This window comes from Apium graveolens, chromosome 7 (assembly GCF_009905375.1).
Source record: "Apium graveolens cultivar Ventura chromosome 7, ASM990537v1, whole genome shotgun sequence".
Classification (NCBI taxonomy): domain Eukaryota; kingdom Viridiplantae; phylum Streptophyta; class Magnoliopsida; order Apiales; family Apiaceae; genus Apium; species Apium graveolens.
Window position 1 is genome coordinate 49,572,996 of NC_133653.1, and position 27,350 is coordinate 49,600,345.

Consider the following 27,350-nt stretch of genomic DNA (forward strand, 5'->3'; position numbering starts at 1 on the left):
AGCTAGTAATTAGATGGTGAATTTTCCAGAACTGTTTAGAAAAATCCAGAGAGAAAATCATCTAGTTTGTACTAGGACGCAGCTGTGATTTAATTCTTTAAATCACAGATTTTCTGAAATAACACATCTCTGGTGGAACAACAAATCCACCAGAAAAGTTTTTAAGTCTGTTGTATTCTTTACATTTGTGTTTGAATATATATATGTCTGCATTAGCTGAAAGCAATTCACACACACTTGTTCATCAAAACACAATAGCCCAGAAACTGCTCAAAACTTGAAAAAGTTTTGAGATTTACATTCAACCCCCCTTCTGTAAATCTCATTGTTAGTTCACTGGGAATAACAATTGGTATCAGAGCAAGCTCTTAACATACAAAGAGTTTAAAGATCTATTCTGCTAACATCATGAGTAAGAAGGATATTGGTGTAAAGATTCCAATCCTGGAAAGAGATAACTATCATCACTGGAAAGTGAAGATGCATTTACATCTTCTCTCTCAAGATGAAAGCTACATCAACTGCATTGAAAATGGTCCTCACATCCCTTACAAGGTGGCCACAGCTGCTACTGCAACAGTTGCTGTTGGACAGTCTATTCCCAAGCCAAAAGCAGAATGGACTGTTGAAGATATTGAAGAGGTTCACAAGGACAAGAAAGCCATGAACATTCTGTTTAATGGCCTAGATCAAGATATGCTTGACAATGTCATTAACAGCCAAACTGCTAAGGAAATTTGGGATACTGTGCAACTTATCTGTGAAGGTACTGAGCAAGTTAGAGAAAACAAAATACAGCTTCTCGTTCAACAGTATGAATATTTTCATTTTGAGGAAGGAGAATCATTGAATGATACCTTCAACAGATTTCAGAAACTGTTGAATGGATTGAAGCTGTATGGCAGAGTGTACCAAGTCAAGGACTCCAATTTAAAATTTCTAAGGTCTCTACCAAAGGAATGGAAGCCTATGACTGTTTCTCTAAGAAATTCTCAAGATTATAAGGACTTCACACTTGAAAGATTATATGGAATTTTGAAGACATATGAACTTGAGATGGAGCAAGATGAGCTGTTGGAAAAGGGAAAGAGAAAAGGAGGATCAGTTGCACTTGTAGCTGACAATGAGAAGATTGAAGCCAGGAATGAGGAGAAGACAATGCCAAGTCTCAAAATTGGCACAAGCAAATCAGAATCAAGCAAGGGAAAGGAGCAAGTAGCTGAGGATGAAGACAATTCCAGTCAAGATGACTCTGATGATGTTGATGAAGATCTGGTTTTTCTGTCCAGGAGGTTTGCAAAGATGAAATTCAGGAAAAATACAAAATTAACTAAGTCAAACAAAAACATGGTGGACAAATCTAAGTTCAAATGTTATAATTGTGGCATTAGTGGACACTTTGCAAATGAGTGTAGGAAGCCAACCTCTGATAAGAAGAAATTTGAGCAAGTTGATTACAAAAAGAAGTATTTTGATTTGTTCAACCAAAAGGAAAGAGCTTTTCTCACTCAAGATGATTGGGCAGCAGATGGAGCCAATGAAGATGATGATATGGAATATGTCAACCTAGCCCTGATGGCTAATTCTGATGAAAATAAAACTAGTTCATCAAGCAACCAGGTAATTACTACTGATCTCTCTCAGATTTCTAAGATTGAATGCAATGAAGCCATAAATGATATGTCCAATGAATTATATCATTTGCGTATTTCCCTTAAATCACTAGCTAAAGAAAACACAAGAATCAAAGAGAATAATTTGTTTTTAAGTGATAGGAATGATGTGTTGGAGAATCAGGTAATTGAGCTTAAAAAGATTAAAATTAAATGCTTGACTGTTGAGAGTGAACTAGAAGAAGCTGTTAAGAAAGTAGAAATTCTTTCTAAACAGTTAAAAAGTGAGCAAGAGGTAATCAAGGCCTGGAAAACATCTAGGGATGTTAATGCTCAGATTGTCAAGGTTCAGGGAATTGAATCATTCTGTGAGAATGCCTGGAAGAAAAACAAAAAGGAGTTAGAATTAATTGATGGATTGTCAACGGATGTGGAATCAACGGATGATGAAAGTTATCCGTTGAAGGAAGAAAAAGAGCATCAGTTGAAGGCTCATCAATTAAAACAGGCAAGTGATTCTAAAAAGAAAAATCTCAATAAGAAGGTTGGTGAGGATAAAAAGGAAACTAAAAGAAAATCTAATAGAAATGGGAAGGTAGGGATTAACAAACACAACAATTACACACCTGACAAATATGCTCCTAGAAAAAGCTGTGTGCATTGTAAAAGTGTTAATCATCTATCTGATAACTAAAAATCTGTTAAGAATGCTCCCATGCCTTTAACTCCCTCCATGCCTAACATGTCTATGTCACCTCTGCATTCTATGCCTCTTATGTCTCATCAGAATCCTCATGCACATTTTGCAAACATGCCATATGTTAATTATCCTTATTTTACTGCATTTAGTATGCCTCAGATGCCATACAACATGCCTATGTGGAATAATATGTTTGCACAATCCATGCCTCATCAAATTCAATCAAATGTGTTAAATGATTCTGTGACTAACCCTACACTTCAACCAACTACATCTGAAACCAAGGTTGACCCAAAGTTACCTAAGTCAAAAGATGCAGGAGGAATGAAGTCTAGGAAAAAGACTAACAAGACTGGACCCAAGGAAACTTGGGTACCAAAATCAACTTGATTGATTTTGTTGTGTGTAGGGAAACAGAAGGAATCTATGGTACTTGGACAGTGGCTGTTCAAGACACATGACAGGAGATTTCACCCTGTTCACAGAGTTCAAGGAGAGAGCTGGCCCTATCATAACCTTTGGAGATGACAGCAAAGGGTTCACTATGGGATATGGCTTGATTTCAAAAGAAAATGTCATCATTGATGAAGTTGCATTAGTTGATGGTCTCAAACACAATCTATTGAGCATCAGTCAACTATGTGACAGAGGGAATACTGTTTCCTTCAATTCTGAAGCCTGTGTTGTCACAAGTAAGAAGGACAACAAAGTGGTTCTAACTAGAGTTAGAAAAGGGAATGTGTACTTAGCTGACTTCAACTCTACAGATTCAGAATCAATCACTTGTCTTCTCAGCAGAGCAAGTCCAGATGAGAGTTGGCTATGGCACAAGAAGCTATCCCATTTGAATTTCAAGAAAATGAATGATCTAGTCAAAAAGGACTTAGTTAGAGGAATTCCTCTAGTGGAATTCACAAGGGATGGACTGTGTGATGCTTGTCAGAAAGGAAAGCAAAAGAAAGCATCATTCAGTAAGAAGCTTGAATCTGCAATTGATGAACCATTACAGCTGCTACACATGGATCTTTTTGGACCAGTCAATATATTGTCAATTTCAAGGAAAAGATATTGCCTAGTGATTGTAGATGATTTCTCAAAGTTTTCATGGGTTTATTTCCTTGGATCAAAGGATGAAGCTAGTGAAATCATCATCAACCATATCAAGCAAGTCAACAATCATCCAGATTTCAAAGTAAGGAATATTAGGAGTGACAATGGAACTGAGTTCAAGAATACAACCATGAAGTTATTCTGTGAAGAATATGGGATCATGCATGAGTTCTCAGCTCCAAGGACTCCACAACAAAATGGTGTGGTGGAAAGGAAGAACAGATCACTAATTGAAGCTGCAAGAACAATGCTTGAAGAGTCAAAACTCCCAACATACTTTTGGACTGAGGCTGTTAACTGTGCATGTTACACTCAGAATGTTTCTCTAATTAATCAGGCAAAAGGCATGACTCCCTATCAATTGTTCAAGAGAAAAAAACCAACTTTAAACTTTCTGCATGTCTTTGGTTGCAAATGTTACATTCTAAGGAATCAACCTGATCACAAAGGGAAGTTTGATGCAAAGGCTGATGAAGGAATATTTGTTGGTTATTCTGTTGGAAAATCATATAGAGTCTACAATCTAAGAAATAACATTGTCATGGAATCTGTGCATGTTGTGTCTGATGATAAAAAGATTGATGGACTAACAGATGAGGGACATCATGAAGGACTCAAATTTGACAATATTGAGATATATTATGATGATATTGAAGATGAGAATGATGGAGAAGGCACCTCGAAAAGAATTCAAAATCTTCCTTTGGACAATGCACAGAATGCTGCATCCGTTGAAAGTCACAATTTATCTTCCGTTGATAGAAGCAATGCAGCATCCGTTGAAAGACAAAGTGCATCATCCGTTGAAGTTCATAATGAAGTATCCGTTGATCATAGTCTGTCAACGGATAATCATTTCACTTCATCAGTTGATAGAACTCCCAATTCCTTTCAAAGGATCAGCAACTCAGGGGGAGTTTCAACCAATCAACATTCTATCTCACATCATGACAATACTGAGGCAACCTCATCTAGAGCTAATCTACCACCTCAAAGGAAATGGACCAAGAATCACCCTTTTGAACTAATCATTGGTGATGCTACATCTAAAGTGCAAACTAGAAGGGCTACTCAAGATGAATGTTTGTATAGTAGCTTTCTATCACAGGAGGAACCTAAGAGAGTGGAAGAAGCTCTATTGGATCCAGATTGGATTTTAACAATGCAAGAGGAGATAAATCAATTTGAAAGGAACAAAGTATGGAAGCTGGTACCCAAGCCAAAGAACAAGAGTTCTATTGACACAAAATGGGTATTCAAAAATAAGATGGATGAAAATGGCATTGTCATAAGGAATAAAGCCATATTGGTTGCTAAAGGCTATTCTCAATAAGAGGGAATAGATTTTGATGAGACATTTGCTCCAGTTGCCAGACTTGAAGCCATCAGAATCTTTCTAGCCTATGCAGCCCATGCCAATTTCAAGGTCTATCAAATGGATGTCAAGAGTGCATTTCTGAATGGGGAATTGGAGGAAGAAGTTTATGTAAGCCAACCTTCAGGATTTGAAGATCCAAATTTTCCAGACTATGTGTATTATCTGTTGAAAGCACTCTATGGATTAAAGCAAGCACCTAGAGCCTGGTATGAGACTTTGTCAAAATTTCTTCTAGATAATCACTTCACAAGAGGTAGTCTTGACAAAACTCTTTTCTTTAGAAATGTTAATGGCTCTACAATACTTGTTCAAATTTATGTAGATGATATTATATTTGGATCTACAGATGATAAGCTTTGTAAAAAGTTTGCTAAGTTAATGCAAAGTAAATATGAAATGAGCATGATGGGAGAGCTAACTTATTTTCTTGGTTTACAAGTTAAACAAGTTAGTGGTGGAATTTTCATTAGTCAAACTAAATATATTTATGATATTTTAAAGAAGTTTGATTTAATGGATTGTTCATCTGCAAAAACTCCCATGACCACTGCCACCAAGCTTGAATTAAACAAGGCTGAAAAGTCTGTAGACATTTCAAGTTATAGAGGCATGGTTGGCTCACTTTTATATTTAACTGCTAGTAGACCTGATATAATGTTTTCTACATGTCTCTGTGCTAGATTTCAAGCTGACCCTAAAGAGTCTCACTTAGTGGCTATTAAAAGGATTTTCAGATATCTCAAAGGGACTCCAAATCTAGGAATTTGGTACCCTAGAGAATCTGGTTTTGATCTAATTGGCTACTCAGATGCAGATTATGCAGGTTGCAAAATAGACAGGAAAAGCACAACTGGCACCTGTCAATTTCTAGGGAATAAGCTTGTGTCATGGTTCAGCAAGAAGCAAAATTTTGTTTCAACATCAACAGCTGAAGCTGAGTACATTGCTGCTGGTAGTTGCTGTGCACAGATACTGTGGATGAGGAATCAACTATTTGACTATGGACTAACTGTTGAAAAAATTCCTATATTCTGTGACAACACAAGTGCCATTGCCATTACTGAAAATCCAGTACAGCACTCAAGAACCAAGCACATTGACATCAAGTACCACTTCATAAGGGAACATGTGATGAAAGGTACAGTGGAACTTCATTTTGTTCCAAGTGAAAAGCAGATTGCAGACATATTTACCAAGCCACTTGATGAATCAACATTCACAAGATTTGTAAGTGAGCTAGGTATGCTTAATTATTCTTAAATTCATCTCCTCATTAAAATCTGCTTTATAGCCTGAAATGAATTTGTGACAAGAACAAAATTGGCTTTAAGTAAAGATTATTCTATCAATGGATATTCCCTATCCGTTGAAAGCCAAAATTGTTCTATCAACGGATGTTCATTATCCGTTGAAACACAAATACATTTATGGAAATTTTATCCTTCAACGGATAAAACAGTGTTAACCTTCAACGGATAACTATTTACCTCATCCGTTGAAGTGTCACATCAGTTACTTTAAGTGAGTCACAGCCGTTGATTTGTTTACTTAACCGTTGATACATATGTACACTAATGTATGTATTTGTATTAAAGGCAGTTTTCAGAATTTCTACAGTTTTCTTTATTTTCAAACGGTTGTAATTTGTTTAAAAGTATCATTTAGTCATTTTATTTACGTTTTAATTGGAGAAAGTATAAAAGCCCATTGAATTCTTATTTTCACTTTATGCTTTCTTGCAATTTTTACTCTCTTTCTCTCCCAAAACTCTCAATCTTTTCTCTACAATCTCTACTCACAACAATGGCACCAGTAGTCAAGATTATGTCACAGTCTGGCTTTGTTTTTGAAAAGAACAATTTTGTAACCTTGGTGCAAAATAATGAAGCCCACTCAAATTATCACAAAATGATGGACTTCATCAAGAACTGCAAACTAAGCTATGCAATGCTGGAAGCCCCAACTATCTATTGTGAGGTAATTGAGGAGATTTGGACAACTGCAGAGTTCAACTCCACAGATATGACCATTGTTTTCTCTCTCAAAGGTAAGAATTATTGTATTAACTGTGATGATATACAGTCTTGCTTTAAGCTACCTGAGAATAATGCCATGACACCACACACTGATAATGATGTATCTGCTATGTTAGATTTCATAGGCTATTCTTTTGATTCTGCTAGTTTAGGGAGCATTAGAAGAAAGTGCCTTAGGAAAGAATGGAGTTTTCTTGGAGATGCCTTTATCAAGGTTTTCTCTGGGAAGATTAGCAATTTTGATGCCACAACTTCATCTCTTGTTAATATGCTCTATATGCTAGTTTTCGATAGGTACTTTAATTTTAGCAACTATATCATGCTAGAATTAGGTTCCAGGTTAGGTAACAAAGCTAATAGACCTCATAACATCTACTATGCTAGATTCTTTATGTTATTGGCTAACCATGTTGCTGAAGGTTTGGTCATAACTAATGAGAGCAATAAACTCAAATGTTGGGCACAAGAGAAAAGGGTCCTTGCAGACCTTTTGAGAATTAACCTCAACAGCCAGGTGCCATTGGTATATTTACCAATAATGAATGCACCTCAGGTAAGTGAGGTAAATACTTCTGCAACTCCTACATCTTCCACCCCCATTATTTCTTTGTCTTCTAGTGTGGCAATGGAATCTGTGTCTTTGTCCCAACAGATTCCTACCAAAGCCACCAATCCTAAAATTCCAAAACATAAGTCAAAGACAACCACCTCTGTTGTTTCTCAAAAGACAACAGTTGTAACAACTACCAAAAACCCTGAAGGGAGTGAACAGGGTGTGAGTGGTGAGGGGAGGGGTGAACATCAAAAAAACCCCCAGGATAAGGTGGGAGAGGTGAGTGGTACCTTAGCCAGCCAAGCCACAGTTTCTCAAAAGACTGTGGTGGTTCAAAAGGAGTCAAACACATCCCTAGTTGCATCCTCCCAAAATGATGCAGCTATTAAAAATAGTCCCCAACCAGGGACACAGAACAAAAGAGGGAGGGACACTGAAGCCACACATTCACCTGTCAAAGCTTTTTCAAGAAGAAAGAAGGCTAAAACCCTAGTTTCCACACAGGGGCACACACTGCACAGATACATCCACCTGTATCTTTGCCTTCTCATATTCAGCTTGATGTGGCTCCAGCAAATATGGAGTCACAGCCCCATTCTCTCATAATAGACACACAATAATCACCAAATTCTCCATCACCATCTCTGGATGTGGATATGATATGCACATCAATTCCTGATTCTCCCTATTTAAAACTCAGGGAGGAGCCCCACTCAAATCCCGGTGATCATCATCTGTTAGATGATTTGTTGGATCATCAGCCAATTTTTTCAGACTTAGTTGAAGAATCTGTGTCACCTCACTTAAAATCAATTCACACAGATTAAACAATTATGTTACTTTCAAAATCTACATCTTTTCCTTCTTCAACGGATATCTCTCATCCGTTGACAAGTGGTTGTTCTTCGACGGATAAGCTTAACAGCAGTTATCCGTTGATATCATCAATTTCCACTTCAACGGATACTCCCTATCCTTTGATGGTCTCTACACATATAACTGAATCAATTCCAAGTGTAGAAGACATGGTTACTGTACAATCACTTCTAGGATTGAGGGAAGGGAGTGATAATTTGAGTGAGAGGCTGGGTTGCTCCCAAGCAAAAGGAGAGGTTGAGAGTCAAAATATGCATACTATTTCTTCCAGCATGGCAAAAGTAAGTGAGGGGAGTGCCACCTTAGTAGGTGAGGGTGAGGGTGTGAGGGTGTATGTGAGCCAGGGGGAGCCCCTGATGCAAGAATATAGAGAAAATGAGAGAAAAGCAGGTATAGAAGCTATAAGGGTGGATCCGGCCATTGCTAGTGAGTCAATGATTGTGGATGATGCTGAAAAGGAAAGACAATTTCAGCAACATTACAAAGCTGAGATTGATAACATTTCCTTGGATGCTGACACTTTTACTCATCCTATTTCAGCCTATCAACTGTTGGCTGCTCAGGGCAATGTGGAGGCAGAGCAGACTTTGAACATTGTGCACACTTCAGAATCTCTTCAAAGAGATAAAGCTGCTGTTAATAGGATGCCTTCTCAAGCTGGTGAGCCATCTGAAGAGTTTGAAGTAAATTCTAATGATGATGACTCTATTTCTCTGGATGGGAGCATGAACTTAGGGGGAGATGCAGGCCCAAGTTCTGTTCCAGATTTACCTGAATGGGCATGGACAAAGAAATCTACACCAGGATAGTTTGGTGTAGCTTTGGTCAAGCAAGTAATGGCTATTCAAAAGGCCCTTCAGAAGACTACGGATGCTGGTACAAAGGCTATTCTTCAAGCTCATCTAGACTCTCTGCATCTCTTGCAGTTGCAGCATATCAGACAGAATTTAAGTGTGGACGAACTCAAAAAGGATATTGCTGATCTGAAATCCTACAATTCTGAGAAGTTGGATTCAGTCCTGCCTTATGGTACAATGCAAGATTTGTTGCTGAGACTGAGGAGAGAATCTGATGCTGACAAGAGGCTGGCCAAGTTGGAAACAAGAGTTCAAGTCATTGAAGACTCTGTGGTCACCATTCTTCAAAATCAACAATCTCAGACAAATCTACTATTGCAGCTGGCAAAAGCACAAGGCTTGACCCCTATCCTTGATGATAACAAAAAGGGGGAGAATAAAAGGGAAGGGGAAGGAGAGCCATCAATAAAAATTCAAATATCTAAAGTGCTAGTTCCTGCCATCACCACTTCTCCAATACTTCAAATCAAAGGAAAGCTTGATGGAATTGATCTAATCCAGATAGCAGCAGCTGAGATGAAAGTCAAAGAGCAAAGGAAGAAAATTGATGAAAGGATGCAACAAATTTTTGGTTCTACAACTTCAAAATCACAATCTGTGAAGCATAGCACAAAAGTGGAGCCAATCATCATGGAGCTCAAGCCAGTAAGGAGAAATAAGGTTGGAGAGACTTCTTCCAAGAATCTGAAACCTATGGTTCTCAAGCCCAATAACAGATCCAACAAGGACTCTACAAAGAACCCTCTAAGCCTTGCTCAGTTGAAAGGAGTGGATATTCCTCTTCCAAAGCCTGATGAAGACAAGATTTTGGGTGGTAATATCATGAAGCACAAGGAGACCAAGGATGTGGTTGAAAGGATAAACATGGCCATTATCTTTAGAGAGGGAAAGAGTATATGTGTGATACAAGGACATCCCAAATTCTCAATAGCCAAGAGGGAAGAAACCATAAGGTTGAAGGAAGAAGCTAAAAAGCTAAAGGCTGGCAAAAGAGCACAAGCAAAGCTTGAAAAACAGCTAAAGTCAAGTCAAGCTGAAGAAAAGAAAGAAATTGAAGAAAAGAGTGAAGATGTAGGTATGGGGGACATGATTAGTGATGATGTGGGAAGGAAGAAGTAAGGAAATAAAGGAATGGCAGAAAGGGAACAGAAAGAAGGCCAATGCAAAAAGGAAGATGGTAGATGAAACTGAAGAAATCCAATCAAAATCCAAACCACTACCTTCTATTCCTGAACCTATTGTGCCTAACCCCTTCATAAACATCCATGGTGAAACAATCACTCCTAAGGAGGAACCAATTGATTGGGACACCATCAAATTTCCCACCTTTTTAACCACTTCTCCACCATCAAAGAAACAGAAAAAGAAAATCAAATCAACACCTCCTCTAATCTCAATCAAATTCACTCAGAAGCCTAAGCCTAAGCCACAAGCCTCAAAGGATGATTATGTTCACATTTGTGACATAAAGGAATTTTCAGACATTGAACTCTATCTGGATGAGCTGGAGGAAGTAAGGAGAATAGATTCCTACAGACAGCTTCCAGAAAGACTAGTATTCAAATATAAAGAAAGTGGGGAAAGGACTTAGCCTCTCTACAGGATTCTGAATGAAGGCTATTCTACCTTGGTTAGAGTCTACTCAGCCATAAAAAGGGATTCTGGCTTTACCAGGACTGCTAAAACTGAGATTCTCAACAAGATTGTCAGCATAAGGAAAACTTGGTGGGAGCCTAATGCCTTGCCTAGAACATTACTAATCCAAGAGAGAGGAATTACAGTTCATAAATCACCTCATTGATTGATGGAGTTCAGAGACAATAAAGGAGTCAGAAGATTTTTCAGACTTGAAGATCAGCTCAAGATTGCCAGTAATGAAACTCTCAAGGATATGCAATCTAAGTTGGACATCAATGAAGAAGATGAAGCTGAGTTCTACAGACAACTCCAACTCCAAATAGAGGAGAATGACAGGAGGCTAGGAAAGAAAACAAAGGATCAAAGGAAAAGAAATTAATCTGCTCAGGCTAAAGGAGCACCCTTGGAAACAATATAATTCTTCAATTCTATCTCAGTATACACACTTTTGCAGCACTTTTGAATTTCTACTTTATTTCAGTTCATATGTTTGTTAAGTGTTTTGTTATCATCAAGTTAAACCCAAATTTATGCCTACAGTTCTAGTAGACATAAATAGGGGGAGATTGTTAGGAATATGTGTATTAGTTTGATGATAAGTTAAACAAAATACTTAAGTAGAAATCTAGTGTTTGTAGCCTCAACGGATAAGACCATTTTGGCTATTCGTTGAAGGAGTAGCTTTACTTAGAAATAAGTTTAGTATTGTAGCACATTTCATTCTCTGTATTTAAGTTGTAATTCTTAGATGTTGTGGGAAATTATCAGTCATGTTGACTACTAGTGGATATGCAAATAGGAGGGCTAATTGTAAATATTTCATGCCTTGTAATTTTGTATAAATGAAGTTGTATCAACTGATATTAAAGGCCTTCAACGGATGAGAAGCAAAGCTTCAACGGATGTCTCTAAAGCTTCAACGGATAACATCCATCAACGGATGAGTGCTTCAACGGATAAAGCTTCAACTGCTAATGCATCAACGAATAAAGCTTCAATGGATAAAGCTTCAACGGATAAAGCATCAACGGATGAAAGCTTCAACGGATGCTTAGTTCAAATAGCAGTTGATAGTGATAATTCATAAGCTGATAGAGGCACATGGGTTGACAGAGATAAACTGGAATGTGGCAGCCTCTAGGAGGAATCAAGAAAATGCAGCATTTCCATTCTTGTGCAAACAAGGAAGTATTCAAAGATTCACAGCTAAACCTAAATTGCATTGGATAGAGAAATGAAGAAGAAACATGGGAAGAATCTTTTAATTTTATTTTACAGTTCTGTCTTCACTTGTAAACTTGGTGATATATAAACCAAGTAGCAGCTAGTAATTAGATGGTGAATTTTCCAGAGCTGTTTAGAAAAATCCAGAGAGAAAATCATCTAGTTTGTACTAGGACGCAGCTGTGATTTAATTCTTTAAATCACAGATTTTCTGAAATAACACATCTCTGGTGGAAAAACAAATCCACCAGAAAAGTTTTTAAGTCTGTTGTGTTCTTTACATTTGTGTTTGAATATATATCTGTCTGCATTAGCTGAAAGCAATTCACACACACTTGTTCATCAAAACACAATAGCCCAGAAACTGCTCAAAACTTGAAAAAGTTTTGAGATTTACATTCAACCCCCTTCTGTAAATCTCATTGTTAGTTCACTGGAAATAACATCATGTTTTTGTTTATGCTGATAACTGAAAATATCATGCTAAAAAAATAGTCGAAGGTGGAGTCTTTGTTTCTTCTAATTTTTACACAAAAGATGCTTTGGGCTCTCTCAGACCAGTGAGCTCTTAATTTTGTAACAATTTCTCACCATCGACTAATGTTGAAAGAGTTGAAGAAGACTTCATGATAGCCAGACATAAGTTTGAATTTTTTGATTTGAGCGATTTGTTTGCTGTTGCAAACACATATGAGAAACCTTATTCTCCCGAGTATTCAACATGTTACACTATTTTTCAAGTACTTACGTATCAATAAGTCGAACAAATTAAATTTTTATATTAGTCTCGCAAATTATTTCTTTTTATACACTTATTAATCCAATATATAAAATTGATCTTGGTATGTAGATGTGATTGGTGTTTTAGTGGATTTTGAGCATGTATGAAAAATTAAAACTATGTACGGTCTGAAGGATATTTGTAAGTTTAGAATTACTAACGGAAGGTTTATACAGGACTTCTCATTGACTAATATTTATTGTTGATCATACTCTGTTTTTATCCTGGCTATTGTATTATTTCACAATCTTGAACGTACATATACAAAGATTCTCATAAGGTCAATGTATAGGGTAATCTTGTCGTGACTACTGATGCACATGTTAAAGAGGTTAATGCGGTATTTAAAGATGGTAAGGAGGAGCCTATAACTGTTATAGCGTCAAGTACAAAGCTTAAGATTTGGAAGAGTAAGTCCTATAAAATTCAATATTAAAGTAGTAAAGTGTGAGGTGATTACCGTGTACTCAACATGATTTCATTTCATATGTATATACAGGTTCTGTTCAGATTAGCATACTACCCGCGTCTAAGATATACATCAATTTGGATCATGATTTTGTTTTTGCTATGAAACAGAGGTACACTCATTTTCATCAACTATATTTCATCTATATATCTTAGATGATTAGTTAATTATTTTTTAAAGAATTTAAAATCATTTATCCATATTTTCATCAGGCTTCGCGAAGTAGGTTATGTACCTTCTGACAAGACAACTTCTTCTCCAACTATAACATATGTTAAAGAGGTGGTGCCTGTCATTGAAACGATTACACTAAAGGAGTTAAGTGAGAAAACTTCTACTGATTTTCTGAAGGTATTATTTATTTATATGCTGCCAATTTAAAATAAATGTCTAAGTTCACATATACTACATTCTGTATTTGATTAATACTGCCTGCATACATACGAAGTAGAGTTTTTGTGAATATAATAAATTAAAACATGTTAATGGAATATGTAGATGAGTTTTATGTGCAAAGTAAAGGTTAAATTCGTTGAAGAAAGTAACAATTGGCAGTATGGTAGCTGCAAGAAGAATGATTGTCACGAAGAAGTTATAAAGTTCGAAGGAAAGTATCGATGTGCCAAATGCCAGAAGAATTATCCAGTACCACAAAAGAGGTTATCGAGAAATAAATTCAGCCTCTACTTATATATAAATCTATAAATTTAAATGTATATATGAACAAATATCTGTATAATTAAACAATCACCAACAATTCATATATCCCATTTGCAGGTTGAAGATCGTTGTTCTTGTAGAAGATGACACAGAAGCTTTTAATTTTTTTTATATGATCATGTCGTGAAACGACTGTTGGGTAAAACAGTAACTGAGTTGATGGCGGAAGGATACAATGTAAAGTACTTTAATCCATTTAGTGTCAATTAATTATTTTATCCGAAACATATGTTACCGCTTTTATGATTATGTCAAGTTTTCTACTGATTGTATACTTTGTAGGATCCTGCATCATATCCTCCACCTTTAAAGCAAATTACAGGAAGAGAAATTATTGTTAAAGTTGTGCTCACTGATGATAACATATTAGTTAGCAGCACTGTATATTATGCTCATGATGCATATGAATGTTCAGTTAGCACTTCTCCTGTGCTTGAAGACATTGATATTGGGACTTCCGTTTCAAATTATACAAATGTGAGTTTCATGTTTCACATCTTAAAAATTTCCTACTTATTCCACAATATACCTAACATACTGTTTATCCTAAAGATATTTGTTAGCTCTTGAATTTACAAATGTTTTCATACTATATCCAAAATTGCAGGCAAGTGTTCCCAGTGCATCCGATGGTGCATGCACTCCAGGTTCATCTTTATCGACTAGCAAACGAGTTAAAAAGGTCGGTAGGTTGTATAATTATCCATTATTATATGTGATTTATCATACATAATATACGTACAGTTTGTTATTTCTTCATACGGCATTAACATTATATTATATTCCATTATGCAGGAAAAGTAAAATGTTTTTGTAGCGGACTCAAGATTCATATAATCACGTTCTTTCGAGGAAACTTGAATGAACATTATCTCATTTTTTTCATTTCAGAACTTCAATAATTAAGTTTGATTTCTATTTCCATTGTTGTTTACTGTTTTGCAAACAGAAACTTTTTGCTTTGATACAGTGTAGTTGAGACTTTTGGATGTTCTTTATGTATTTGTAAAATTTTAAATTAATGGACCAATAATTTTTAATGGCAGGTAGTTTATCCTGTAATTTGATTAGTATCCTTTCCGTTATGCGGTTAATGTTTAAACTATAAACGTGCTTAAAATATATACAAAAAATAGAACTCTTCATACTATTTGACTACAATACTATACCATTTCTTTATCAAAGACTAAAAAAGGGAAGAGACGTTATCGAATAATTATTTGTTAGTGTTTACACATGAAAATATTGGTACACATTATCTCAACTTCATAAATATATATTTTTAAAATTTAAAAAAAGATCATTGATAATTAAAATCTGTGTGTAGCACGAGCAAGATAACTAGTTAATTACAATTCATAAATAATATGGTTAAGTGAAAAAAATTCAAACAAACAAAATCCACAATCCAAATTAAATATACTCCCAAATTAATAGTACCAACTATGAATACATAAAATATTTTATTTCAAGCTTTAGGTATCTTTTGCCAAAAAGTAATGTATCATTTTCTTTTCTTTCCATTTTTGGTATTCAATTTCCAAAAATTATATGTAAATTTAATTGATACCAAATATTTTTTATTAATAATATTATGCATTTCAATGAAGTGTTTTTTTAATGTAAAAGACGTTATTTTGAATAATGACAAAAGATTCTTGTTTGATTTCTTAAAATTCTTCTAGCAAGAGCAAAAACAATTGGGCAAAAATCTTTCAAAAGTATAAAAACAATTAGGTACTCTGATATATAAAGAATATATCTTCAAGAATATGATCAAGATTATTACTCTCAGTTTATATATAATCTTCAAATTTTTCTTTATCAAGAATACGATAATCTTCGTTAAAAATAAGATTACTATAATATTAAAAAAACAGACAGCCAAACAAGGTGTTATACTAATAGGTAAAACGGGTCAAGCAGTCACTTTTCAAAGTGGCCCATCAAGTCAATGAACAAAATTGAATCTTGTTTGACTATTTCGTATGTGTATTAAGCCCCACACACCCTCCTCATCTCCGCCTTATATTCCAAACACAACCAATAGCCTGTTAACAGTTGGTCCATCTCAATCAATGCTCACGCACCTTTTTAATGCGTGTCATACACCCCCATTTCCTATTAGTCGATGCACTCCACTCTCTCTTTAAATACCTCTTCTTACCCACAACAAACACGAAGACCTTTGAACAAAAAATAATCTAAACAAACCCATCTTTCTGTTCTGCTTGCTTTTATGTTTCATTTCTTGCACTTGTTTGGTCCCTACTCTCTCTCTAAAAAGTTTGAAGTTTCTCTCTCTAGAGCTTGAGTTTTGACCCATCAATGGAAACATCAATGAAACTCAGAGATAATCAAAACCCATCTCTAGTTTCATCACCAAATAGCAATAGCACCAACAGTTCAAGCTCTAGCAACACCACCCACCAGAAAATCATGACCCACCCATCTCCGACCCGAATTCCGGCGCCAGCTCCGGTGATCAGATCCGAGCCCAATAACCCCAATCCAACAACCTTCGTTCAAGCTGACACATCTTCATTCAAACAAGTAGTTCAGATGCTTACCGGATCTTCAGATACAGTGAAAAACGCTGCTAATGTTTCTACCCGATCCGACCCGGTTAAGAACCCGATACCAGTTGTGAAAACCGGGTCGAAGAAAGAGAAGGCGTCTAAGCTTTATGAGAGGAGGAACAGCCTGAAAAACTTGAAAATTAGCCCATTGATTCCGGGTCTTGTAACCGGGTATTTGGGTTCGCCCCGAAAACCCTGCCCGGCTGAGATTCTGTCACCTAGCATGCTGAATTTTCCTTCACTGGTACTTAGCCCGGTGACGCCTTTAATACCCGACCCGTTTAACAGGTCTCAGCAAAGCTGTTCCGGTCTGAATATTAATATGGATGCTGAAAACAAAGCAATTGCTCATAAGGGATTTTATTTACACCCATCTCCATCGAATACTCCAAGAGGGTCGGAGCCCCGACTTTTGCCTTTGTTTCCTGTGACTTCTCAGAAAGTTTCAGGTTCTTCTAGTTCATCATAAATTGAGAAATAATTCATTTATGATTTATATAACCATATGTATAAGCAATTATATGTAATTTGAATTGTTGAGGCCAAATGTTGTGATACAATATTGAGAGTTATAAAAGGGGCAATTCTTGTTTCAATTGTAAAATTTGAGTTATTTTATGTATCTCGTATTTGGGTTCTCCATTGATGGGGTCTGAACTCTAACATAATCGCAGCTAAGTTGTCTTCAATTTTGTTTGCGCTATGATGGTGGCCATGATTCTACTCTTTTCGTTCAAGGCAGATGTTTGTTCGTATGGTGTAGCCCTTACCTTAGTTTCATTTTGACTGATTTTTGACTTTTCTATTATTTCATTTTAATTATTGTTTTAATTGTTGTTTGATTTACACACATTTTCAAATGTTTTAATTATATAGGTAAAATAATAATTTAATTTTTTTTGTAAAAAATTATATAACTTAAACTTTTATTTACGGAAAAAAAGTTTTAAAAATGATAATTTTTACTATGTGATAAATATATCTTGAGATTTGTGCAAAAAATAATATTAAAAAAATGTAATTATCATCGTTTAGACGAGAGTCATATTACTACCATTTTTTGTTTAAATAAAAATATAGAAGTATCCTAGGTAAAAAAGACCTAGAAGGATAATTTTGGATATTAAATATCCTGATAAATTTATTGTGAATTTTGAATATGTATTTTATAGAATCTTCATGATATTCACTCAGGATTAAAAAATATTTTTAAATCTCTTGATACTTGATCAAGATTATCAAAAATGATCCTTATAAATGTCATGATATATTATTGACAGACTTATGATTTTTTTTTAAAATATTAAAATGAAAGATTTTGATGAATAATTTCTTTTAATATTTTTTGAAATCCAACTAAATTGCTAAGATTTATAAAGTGTCTATAAATTTAAGAAGACGCCGTATACAATTGGTCAAATTCTGTATAAAATTAAAATTAACAACAATTTTAAAAAAGTCATCAAAAATTGTCTATTGTGTACAAATCCTTCAAAATTTATATTTAACGCCCAAGTATCATTATAATTTTCTGCATGTATTCGAAAGTGAAAAAAGTGAAATATAAACATTATTTCCTAATTTTATAAATAAAACTGTAGATGTTGTAGATGTTAGAGTATCTCCCATGTGAATGAACTCTAAGCTAAAACTATATCAAACATATCATAAATATATATTTTAGATATTATGTAAAAAATTATTCGTTTCAATGGTGCATTTTCCTTAACAAAAAATTTAGTCAATTTCTCTACGTTGGCTATATGTTGTGCAAGTCATACATGTAATATAACAAGACTAAATCATATTGACAATCCTAAAATTTAGTTGTGTGATAGTCTAAATCTGTATTTTGTATTATATTACTTAAAAATGTCAAAGATCATGCGTCAGAGGAAAGGTGAAGAATCTTGGAGTTGAATAAATATGTTTTAGGAAAAATGTTCCAAGTCAAGATATCTACAAGTCATAGAGCAAGTCATATAGAGAAGTCATTCAATAAATCGAGAATGACTTATCGAGAAGTCCAAATTGGCTTATAGAGAAGTCCCGGAGATATCGACAAGTCAAATAAAGATATGAAAATTGGAGATATCGATAAGTCATTTTGCATATAGAGAATTCAAAGATATCGACAAGTCAAAATGAATATATGAAGATTGGAGATATCGACAAGTCAATTTTCTCATTAGAGATCTCAGATATATTGACAAGTCAAAATGCTGATAGAGATGTTAGATATATCGACAAGTCATTTCTACATGTAGAGTTTTGGAGATCTCGACAAGCCAAGTTCACTTATAGAGAACTCAGAGATCTCGACAAGTCAAAGATACTTATAGAGTACTAAGAGATCTCGATAAGTCATTATACTTATCGATATGTCAGTTCTCTATACAACAAACTGGAGATCTCGAAATGAACCTCAAGTACCGAATGCAACAAGTTAAATATTCATGATTATCAATCAATAAACGATCTAATCACTTAGATTGAAAAGTCTACAAAAGCAGTGTGAAGAATGCAAGATCAAAGGCCAAGATTAACTGACAAAGAAAGTCACAGACTTACACGATTTGCAAAGATACACTAAGCCAGAAATGAAAAACTTTAAAGATAACTTAAAGTAGGGTTTAGTACATCTTATTGCATGTTGTTTAAATCTGTGTTTACTAATCTATAAAGTAAACATTGGTCCTTTGTTATAGATGTAACAAACATATCTAGATTTTTTTATAACTCTCTTAAGAAAGAAGTTGAGTTCTTTACTTACAAAGAACCCATAATTATAGCAAGACATACTTAATTTTAATACAAAGTTAAGTGAGTTTTAAAAATACTGTATTTATTGTGCATGTTTTGTTTATTCTGTTAAACACAATATCCCTACAAATCAGACAACTTTGTTCACCATTCCAAAAGTTTAAAAGAGTTAAAAATATCTAAAACACATTCACCCCCCTTTGTGTTGTATTCAATATCTAACAAGTGGTATCAGAGAAAAATCTGAAAGTAAACAGATCAAGATCTTGGAAGAATGAATACACAAAAGATAAGAAGTATAAAGATACCGGCTTGTGATAAGACTAACTACACATAATGGAAATAAAAGATGATGCTGTTTCTAAGGATGACCAATCCCTTGTACATCAGATTCTGAAGAATGGACCTTTTAATCCTATGGAAAGGATTGAAGATTCTACAAATGGAGACATGGTCATCCCAGCTTACTATGGTCCTAAAGATCCTTCAAAATACACATAAATTGAGAAAGAAAAAGTCTCTCTTGACAGTGGTCTGCAATTAATTCTGATAGAGTCACTTGACAATGTCATGTACAATAATATTGTCAACTGTGACACAACTAAACAAATCTGGGAGAAAATAGAATTTTTGTGTGAAGGTACAGAGGAAGTTAGATCCAACCAAAGGAGAACACTGATGTCTTAGTATGAGGGTTTCATGGCTAAACTAAAGGAGAGTATAATTGATATTTTTGAAAAATTCAATAAGCTGATAAATGGCTTGCAGCTTCATGACAAGTACTATGAAGCTGAGGAGTTTAACTTGAAATTTTTGCTCACCCTTCCAGACCATCTAGAACAGAAAATTTCAGCTATAAGAGAAGGGAGAGATTTGAGCAGAATGACATTGGAAGTTTTATATGGTATTTTAAAAAACCTATGAACTGGAAATGATTCAAAAAAAATCTTTAAGATCTGGTCAAGGGCACATTGTTGATGGTTCAAGTGCACTAGTTGTTAATGATTGTAATTCATCTAATGATGAATAAGAAATCCAGACTCCAACTGTCTCAAGTGTTGAGCAAAAGAACAAGGAGCCACAGAAGCAAGTTATTCTAGAACTTGAAGAAGATGAGTTCTATACCTTGGATGAACTGGATGAGTTGGATCAATCCATGGCTTATCTAGCAAGGAAATTCTCTAATATTAGAGTAAAGAAGCCAAAGTTCTTCAAGAACAAAGGACATACATTCAACAAGGACAGCAGCTGGAAAGGAAAATCTCAGTACAACTCTGATGGCAAAAGTGGCTACAAAAGTGGATCTGTTGACAGATCAAAAATAAGATGCTTCAATTGTGATGAATTGGGCCACTTTGCCACAGATTGTAGAAAGCCAAAGAAAGTGAAAAAGGACAAGGCATATTTGGAGTTGGAGGCTAAGTCTGAAGTTCTCTTGAAGAAACAGTCGGGAAAAGCCTACATTATAGAAGGAAATAATAGGGATAATTCTGATAATGATGAAGATGAGGAGTTTGGAAACTATGCACTCATGGCCTTAGAGAAAGGAGAGTCATCCTCATCAAAAACAGAGGTACCAACTCTTACTACTATTGATTTAAATGCTAGTCAATATAATGAGACTGTTTAAAAGATGAGTGTAAAGATGTTTCACATACACACAAGCATGGTAGCAGCTACTGAAGAAATGAGTAGGTTGTCAAAAGTAAATGAGAAACTTGAGATTGAGAAATAAAATCTGGAACTGCAGCTTGTTGAGCTTAAAACGGTTAAGCAAGAAAATAAATATCTAAAGAACAAGCTAAAGTGTGCTATTGAGATAGAAGTTGTATTGAGGGATAAGCTAGAGAAAAATGAGGTGAAACTGAAATCATTCAGAAATGCATCTCAGCTAGTTGGTCAGGACAATGAGAAGAACAAGCCATGTGCTAACATAGCTATTGCCTTGGATTATGACGCATTGAACAACAACATGAAAGTTGAAGGTGACAAGGAAAAAACAACTGTAAGTGAAGATGTCCCAGCTATGCTGAGAAAGGTTGGTTCACCACTGTTCAAAGCATGTGAAGTAAATTTTAGTGAAGAGGAGTTGATCATAAAGCAAGAACTTGCTAATGAGGACAATGAAAAGAAATGCAAAGAAACAACTCCACCTTCTAAAACTGAGAAGAAGCCCATGGTGGATCAAATCCCCAAGAAGCCAATCAAGAAGGTTAAGACTGAGAATGCAGGAAAGAAGATGAAAAATAGGATTGGGAATATTGGGATAAACAAGAGCAATAAATTTGCATTTATTGTAGATGCTCCTAGGAAACAGTGTCAGAAATGCGGCTCTACAAATCATCTAACTCACCTTTGCAAAAATGCTGTTAGTACGTCAAGATTGGGAGCATACAAATATAATAAAGCAAAAACTGAAGATCCATATTCTTTCCGTGATAAGTTTGATTGCATTCCTTGCAACATGAAAGTGATGACAAGTTGCCACAAGCTGAGAGTAGACCTCAAAGAAGTCAACATTGGGTCTGCAGCTAAAAGGGAACATGAAAATCAATCAATGAACACCATTCTTTCTGAATCAACTCATTCTAATTTTGCAAATTCTATTAACAAGAAGAAAGTACCCAACACTGCTTGGGTAGCTAAACACACTTAATCCTCATTGTGTGCAGGGAAAAATAAAGAAAGTCATGTGGATCATAGACAGTGGATGCTCAAGACATATGATAGGTGATAAGGCCCTGCTATCACAGTTTGAGGAGATGGTTGACCCATTAGTGACCTTTGGAGATAACAACAAAGGTTTCACAATGGGATATGGCAAGTTAATTTCTGGAAATGTTGTCATTGAAGATGTAGCACTGGTTATTGGTTTGGTAGTGAATCTCCTAAGTGTTAGTCAATTCACAGATAGAAGATTCAATGTTGCATTTGACAAAGGAGAATGCTTAATCATCAGTAAAAAGACAAGTGAAGTTGCTCTTAAAGGAGTAAGAAAGGGAAGCCTGTTTGTTGCATATTTACACTCAGCAAAAAAGGAAGGAATTGGTTGCTTCTTCACCAAGGCATCTATAGAGCAAAGCCATCTGTGACACAAAAAGCTCTCTCACCTGAATTAGAAGGCAATCAACACCCTGATGAAAAAGGAGTTAGTGAGAGACATTGTTGATGGGTTCTGAAGGCATAAAACGCAGCGGATAAACGTAAATAAAACAAAAAAAATTTGAAACCCAAAAACAGGATCCATGTATAATTATGGGCAGATTATGGAGATAACGAATCATACCTTTCAAGAGATTAACTTTCACGAACTCAACGGAGATCCTAGCTATCACGCTTTGTGTCTACCTCTCGGAGAAACACCTCTATGGTATCCACGAGCACCTTCAAGAACGTCTCACGAACTTGACTACGGAATGGATGTGCTAGCCTCCTTCTTGACGATTTGAATTGCCTCTGCCTCTCTTTGCTGCTAGGGTTTTCTTAAAAAACGTAAAAGCCTCTTTAACCTCTCATTATCTATTTATAATGACTGATTAAAGAGGCCCATAATAGCAAAACCCAACCCTAGTAGGTATTGGATTAAATAATAAAAACGAATTTCTATTATTTAATTAATAACTAAGTCATACTTAATTATTATGGGCAAAAACATTCCTTTTAATTCGAATTTATATTATCTCAATTAAGTCTTACTTAATTATAATAAAATTCAAATAATCATCAATTAATTTAAATCCATAATTTAAATTAATTATTCCATTAAGTGCTCTATTTGTGCGACCCTATAGGCTATTATTTAATTGGCAATAATTTTATTCTCTAATAAAATTATAAACAATGAGCGGTATCTAGTAATACATCATTGTTACCCAATTAAACAATAATTAAATCGTGATTAGATAAAACCTTTCGTGATTAATGTTTTTCGTGTAATATAATCCCTTTAACCATACATATTATAGATTAAACTCGAGGCATGTATTTAGTCATCCTCTTCAACATTTAATCCGGGTTTACTTGATCCATGAGTAGATTATCGAGATAAATCATTATTTGAGCATGGACATGCTTTTATAATCTCACTCAATCAAGAGGCCAATAATATCTCTCCTAATTATAGGAGGGTTAAATCCTTTATCTATCATTCATATTTCTCATACGACTCATGATATACCCGATGTCCACTTTTATCATCACCCGATCAAAAGTAACTTTTAATGTAGTCAAAGTATATTAATCCTTGTATAGAAATATAATGATTTCAAGTCAAAGGATCGTTACACCATTATCACTGTGAGTCTTTCTTATGACTTTATTAAACATGAAGAATCTCACTGTGGGTCTGTCCAGTACCATGACTCTCACATGTACCTATGTATTGACTTTAGTATCCCCATACTTATAACCAATGAGATGTGGTTATCTTGTCAAACAACATACTAGTCTATCTATGTATTATTATTATCCTATATAATAATACTCGATTAGGGACCTTTAAGAATATGATATATTATATAATCTCAAGTTCAAGTCATGTACTTAAACTATATAATTTATATCATGATTCTAAGGACATTTATTATGCTAACAAAATATCACAGTAATTAAGGTCATAATAAATACATTTATTAAATGATCAACTGACATAAAGATAAAAGAATAATGTATTGCCTCTAGGGCACCTACACTAACAATCTCCCACTTGCACTAGAGCCAATCACCCATATATCTAATATCCATGGAACTAGTGTGACCATCGTGCTTCTGCTGCGACAAACCTTTGGTCAGTGGGTCTGCAATGTTATCATTTGTGTGCACTTTACATATGTGTATATCACCCCTTTCATTAATCTCTCGAATAAGGTGAAATCTCCTGAGTATATGTTTAGCCCGGGAGTGTGATCTAGGTTCTTTAGCCTGTGCAATGGCTCCATTATTATCGCAGTATAGATCAATGGGATCTGCGATCGATGGAACCACTCCCAAATCAGAAATGAACTTTCGAATCCAAACGGCCTCCTTAGCTGCTTCACAAGCTGCAATGTACTCAGCCTCCATTGTAGAATCAACTACTGTTTCTTGCTTTGAACTCTTCCAGCTTACAGCACCTCCGTTTAGACAAAACACAAAACCAGACTGTGATACAGTATCATCTCTGTCTGTTTGGAAACTTGCATCGGTGTAACCTTTTACAACGAGTTTCTCTTCTCCTCCATACACCAAGAATGAATCTTTAGTTCTTTTCAGGTACTTAAGAATATTCTTAACTGCCGTCCAGTGACCTTCACCCGGATTAGACTGGTATCTGCTCGTCATGCTCAAAGCATACGAGACATCTGGGCGAGTACATACCATTGCATACATGATAGATCCAATTGCTGAAGCATATGGAACTTTATTCATGTGGTCCTTCTCATCCAATGATTTCAGACACTGGTCCTTAGAGATCGTTATCCCTTGAGACACGGGGACATATCCCCTTTTTGCATTTTGCATTCCAAAACGATGCAAAACCTTATCAATGTATGTGCTCTGACTTAGACCGATCATCCTTCTAGATCTTTCTCTATAGATCCTCATTCCTAGAATGTAGGATGCCTTTCCTAAGTCTTTAATGGAGAAATTGCTCCCTAACCAAGTCTTAACAGCCTTTAGAGAAGGTATGTCATTCCCCATTAGTAGTGTAACATCAACATATAGTACTATGAATGCCACATAGCTCCCACTAACCTTCTTGTAAACACACGGTTCATCTTCGTTTTGAACAAAGCCATACTCTGTGACTATTTCATCAAAACGGATATTCCATCTCCTAGAGGATTGCTTCAATCCATAAATGGATCGACGCAATTTACATACCTTGCCAGCATTCCTTGGATCGACAAAACCCTCAGGTTGTGTCATGTACACATCCTCTTCAAGGCTTCCATTAAGGAAGGCTGTTTTGACATCCATTTGCCAGATTTCATAATCATGGAATATTGCAATGGCAAGTAAAATCCTTATAGACTTGACCATAGCCACTGGTGAGAAAGTTTCATCATAGTCAATACCATGAATTTGTTTGAAACCTTTTGCAACCAGCCTAGCTTTATAGGTCTGAACATTTCCATCCATGCCCTTTTTCTTCTTAAAAACCCATTTGCACCCTATGGGTTTTACCCCTTCAGGTGGATCAACCAAAGTCCATACTTGGTTTTCGTACATGGAATCTATCTCGGATTTCATGGCTTCAAGCCATCTCTTAGAGTCTGGACTGTTCATAGCATCTTGGTATGTGAGAGGCTCATCTTCATCTATGAGCATCAAATCACCACACTGAGTCATGAGAAATCCATATCTCTCTGGCTCATGGCGAAATCTACCAGATCTACGAACAACCTGTGTTTGTTGAGCATTATCATTATTCTGCTCTTGTTCCACTTCAGGTTCAATGCTATTTTGCGGTTCTCGATCTTCATCGAGATCTATAGTTCTCCCACTGTTTCTTTTGGAAACAAAATCTCTTTCCATGAAGACAACATCTCGAGCAATAAACACTTTCTGCTCAGAAGGACTATAAAAATAATACGCCTTTGTTTCATTAGGGTATCCTACAAAAATGCACTCTTCGGATTTAGGTCCAAGCTTGTCAGATTCTTGACATTTCACAAACGCCTTACATCCCCAAACTTTCATAAAGTTCATGCCTGACCGTTTCTCTTTCCATATCTCATATGGAGTCTTTTGAACCTTCTTAGTAGGAACACGGTTAAGTGTAAAAGCCGCTGTTTCTAGAGCGTAACCCCAGAAACTAATTAGAAGATCTGCATGATTCATCATCGATCGCACCATGTCCAACAAGGTGCGATTTCTCCTCTCTGAAACTCCATTCCATTGAGGTGTTCCCGGCAGAGTGAGCAGTGATACAATACCACACTCTTTCAAATACTCTCTAAATTCGGTGCTTAAGTATTCACCCCCACGATCGGATCGTAAGATCTTAATACTTGCATCTCCGCCAATTTGCTTCTCTACTTCAACCTTGTATTCTTTAAATTTTTCAAAAGAATCGGATTTGTTCTTCATAAGATATACATATCCATATCTACTAAAATCATCAGTAAATGTTATGAAGTAGTAGTAGCCTCCTCTAGCCATTACACGCATTGGGCCATATACATCACTATGTATTAGCTCCAGACGTTTAGTGGCCCTTTGACCCTTACCAGTGAAAGGGGCTTTAGTCATCTTACCAAGCAAACAAGATTCGCATTCTTGGTATGATTCAAAATCAAACTTATCCAAGTATCCATCCTTATGTAATTTGGATATGCGTTTCTCATTTATGTGGCCTAGATGATAATGCCAGAGGTATGTTTGATTTGAGTCATTCATTTTAAGTCGTTTGTTTTCTATATTACAGACAGGGTTATCTAAATCAAGAACATATAAACCATTAAATAAACGCGCAACACCATAGGTTAAATCATTCAAAGCAAAAGAGCAACTGTTGTTCTTTATTGTAAACGAAAAACCTTTCTTGTCCAAACAAGAAACATAAATAATGTTTCTGCGAATCGCAGGCACGTAAAAACAGTCTTCTAGTTCTAAAACAAGCCCAGAGGGCATAGATAAATAATAAGTCCCTACAGCTAAAGCAGCAACTTTTGCTCCATTGCCTACTCTTAGGTCCACTTCTCCCTTAGCCAAAGTTCTACTTCTCTGCAGGCCCTGCACATTAATACAAATGTGAGAAGCACATCCAGTATCAAATACCCAAGATGTAGAAATAGACAAATTGACTTCTATAACATAAATACCTGATCTATAAATCTGAACTGCTTTCTTTTTCTTCAGATCCTCCAAGTAAATTGGACAGTTTCTCTTCCAGTGACCATCTTTCTTACAGTAGTGACATTCACCCTTGGCCACACCACCTTTAGGCTTTAAAGCCTGTTTGGGACCTGACTTTGGCTTGGGTGTAGAATCAGATCCAATCTTCTTCTTACCCTTCCATTTGCCCTTCCCTTTGGCCTTACCTTTATTTCCCATCATCAGTATGGGAGCA

General features: G+C 35.6%; 1 protein-coding gene across 1 annotated transcript; it reads left to right on the forward strand.

Moving 5' to 3' along the window:
• Window positions 1-16,142: 16,142 nt before the first annotated feature.
• On the forward strand, window positions 16,143-17,130 carry LOC141675011 (VQ motif-containing protein 4-like). The gene has a single exon (XM_074481717.1). It carries the CDS (start codon window positions 16,284-16,286, stop codon window positions 17,001-17,003), a length of 720 nt encoding a protein of 239 aa, XP_074337818.1. The 5' UTR covers window positions 16,143-16,283; the 3' UTR covers window positions 17,004-17,130.
• Window positions 17,131-27,350: the final 10,220 nt, after the last annotated feature.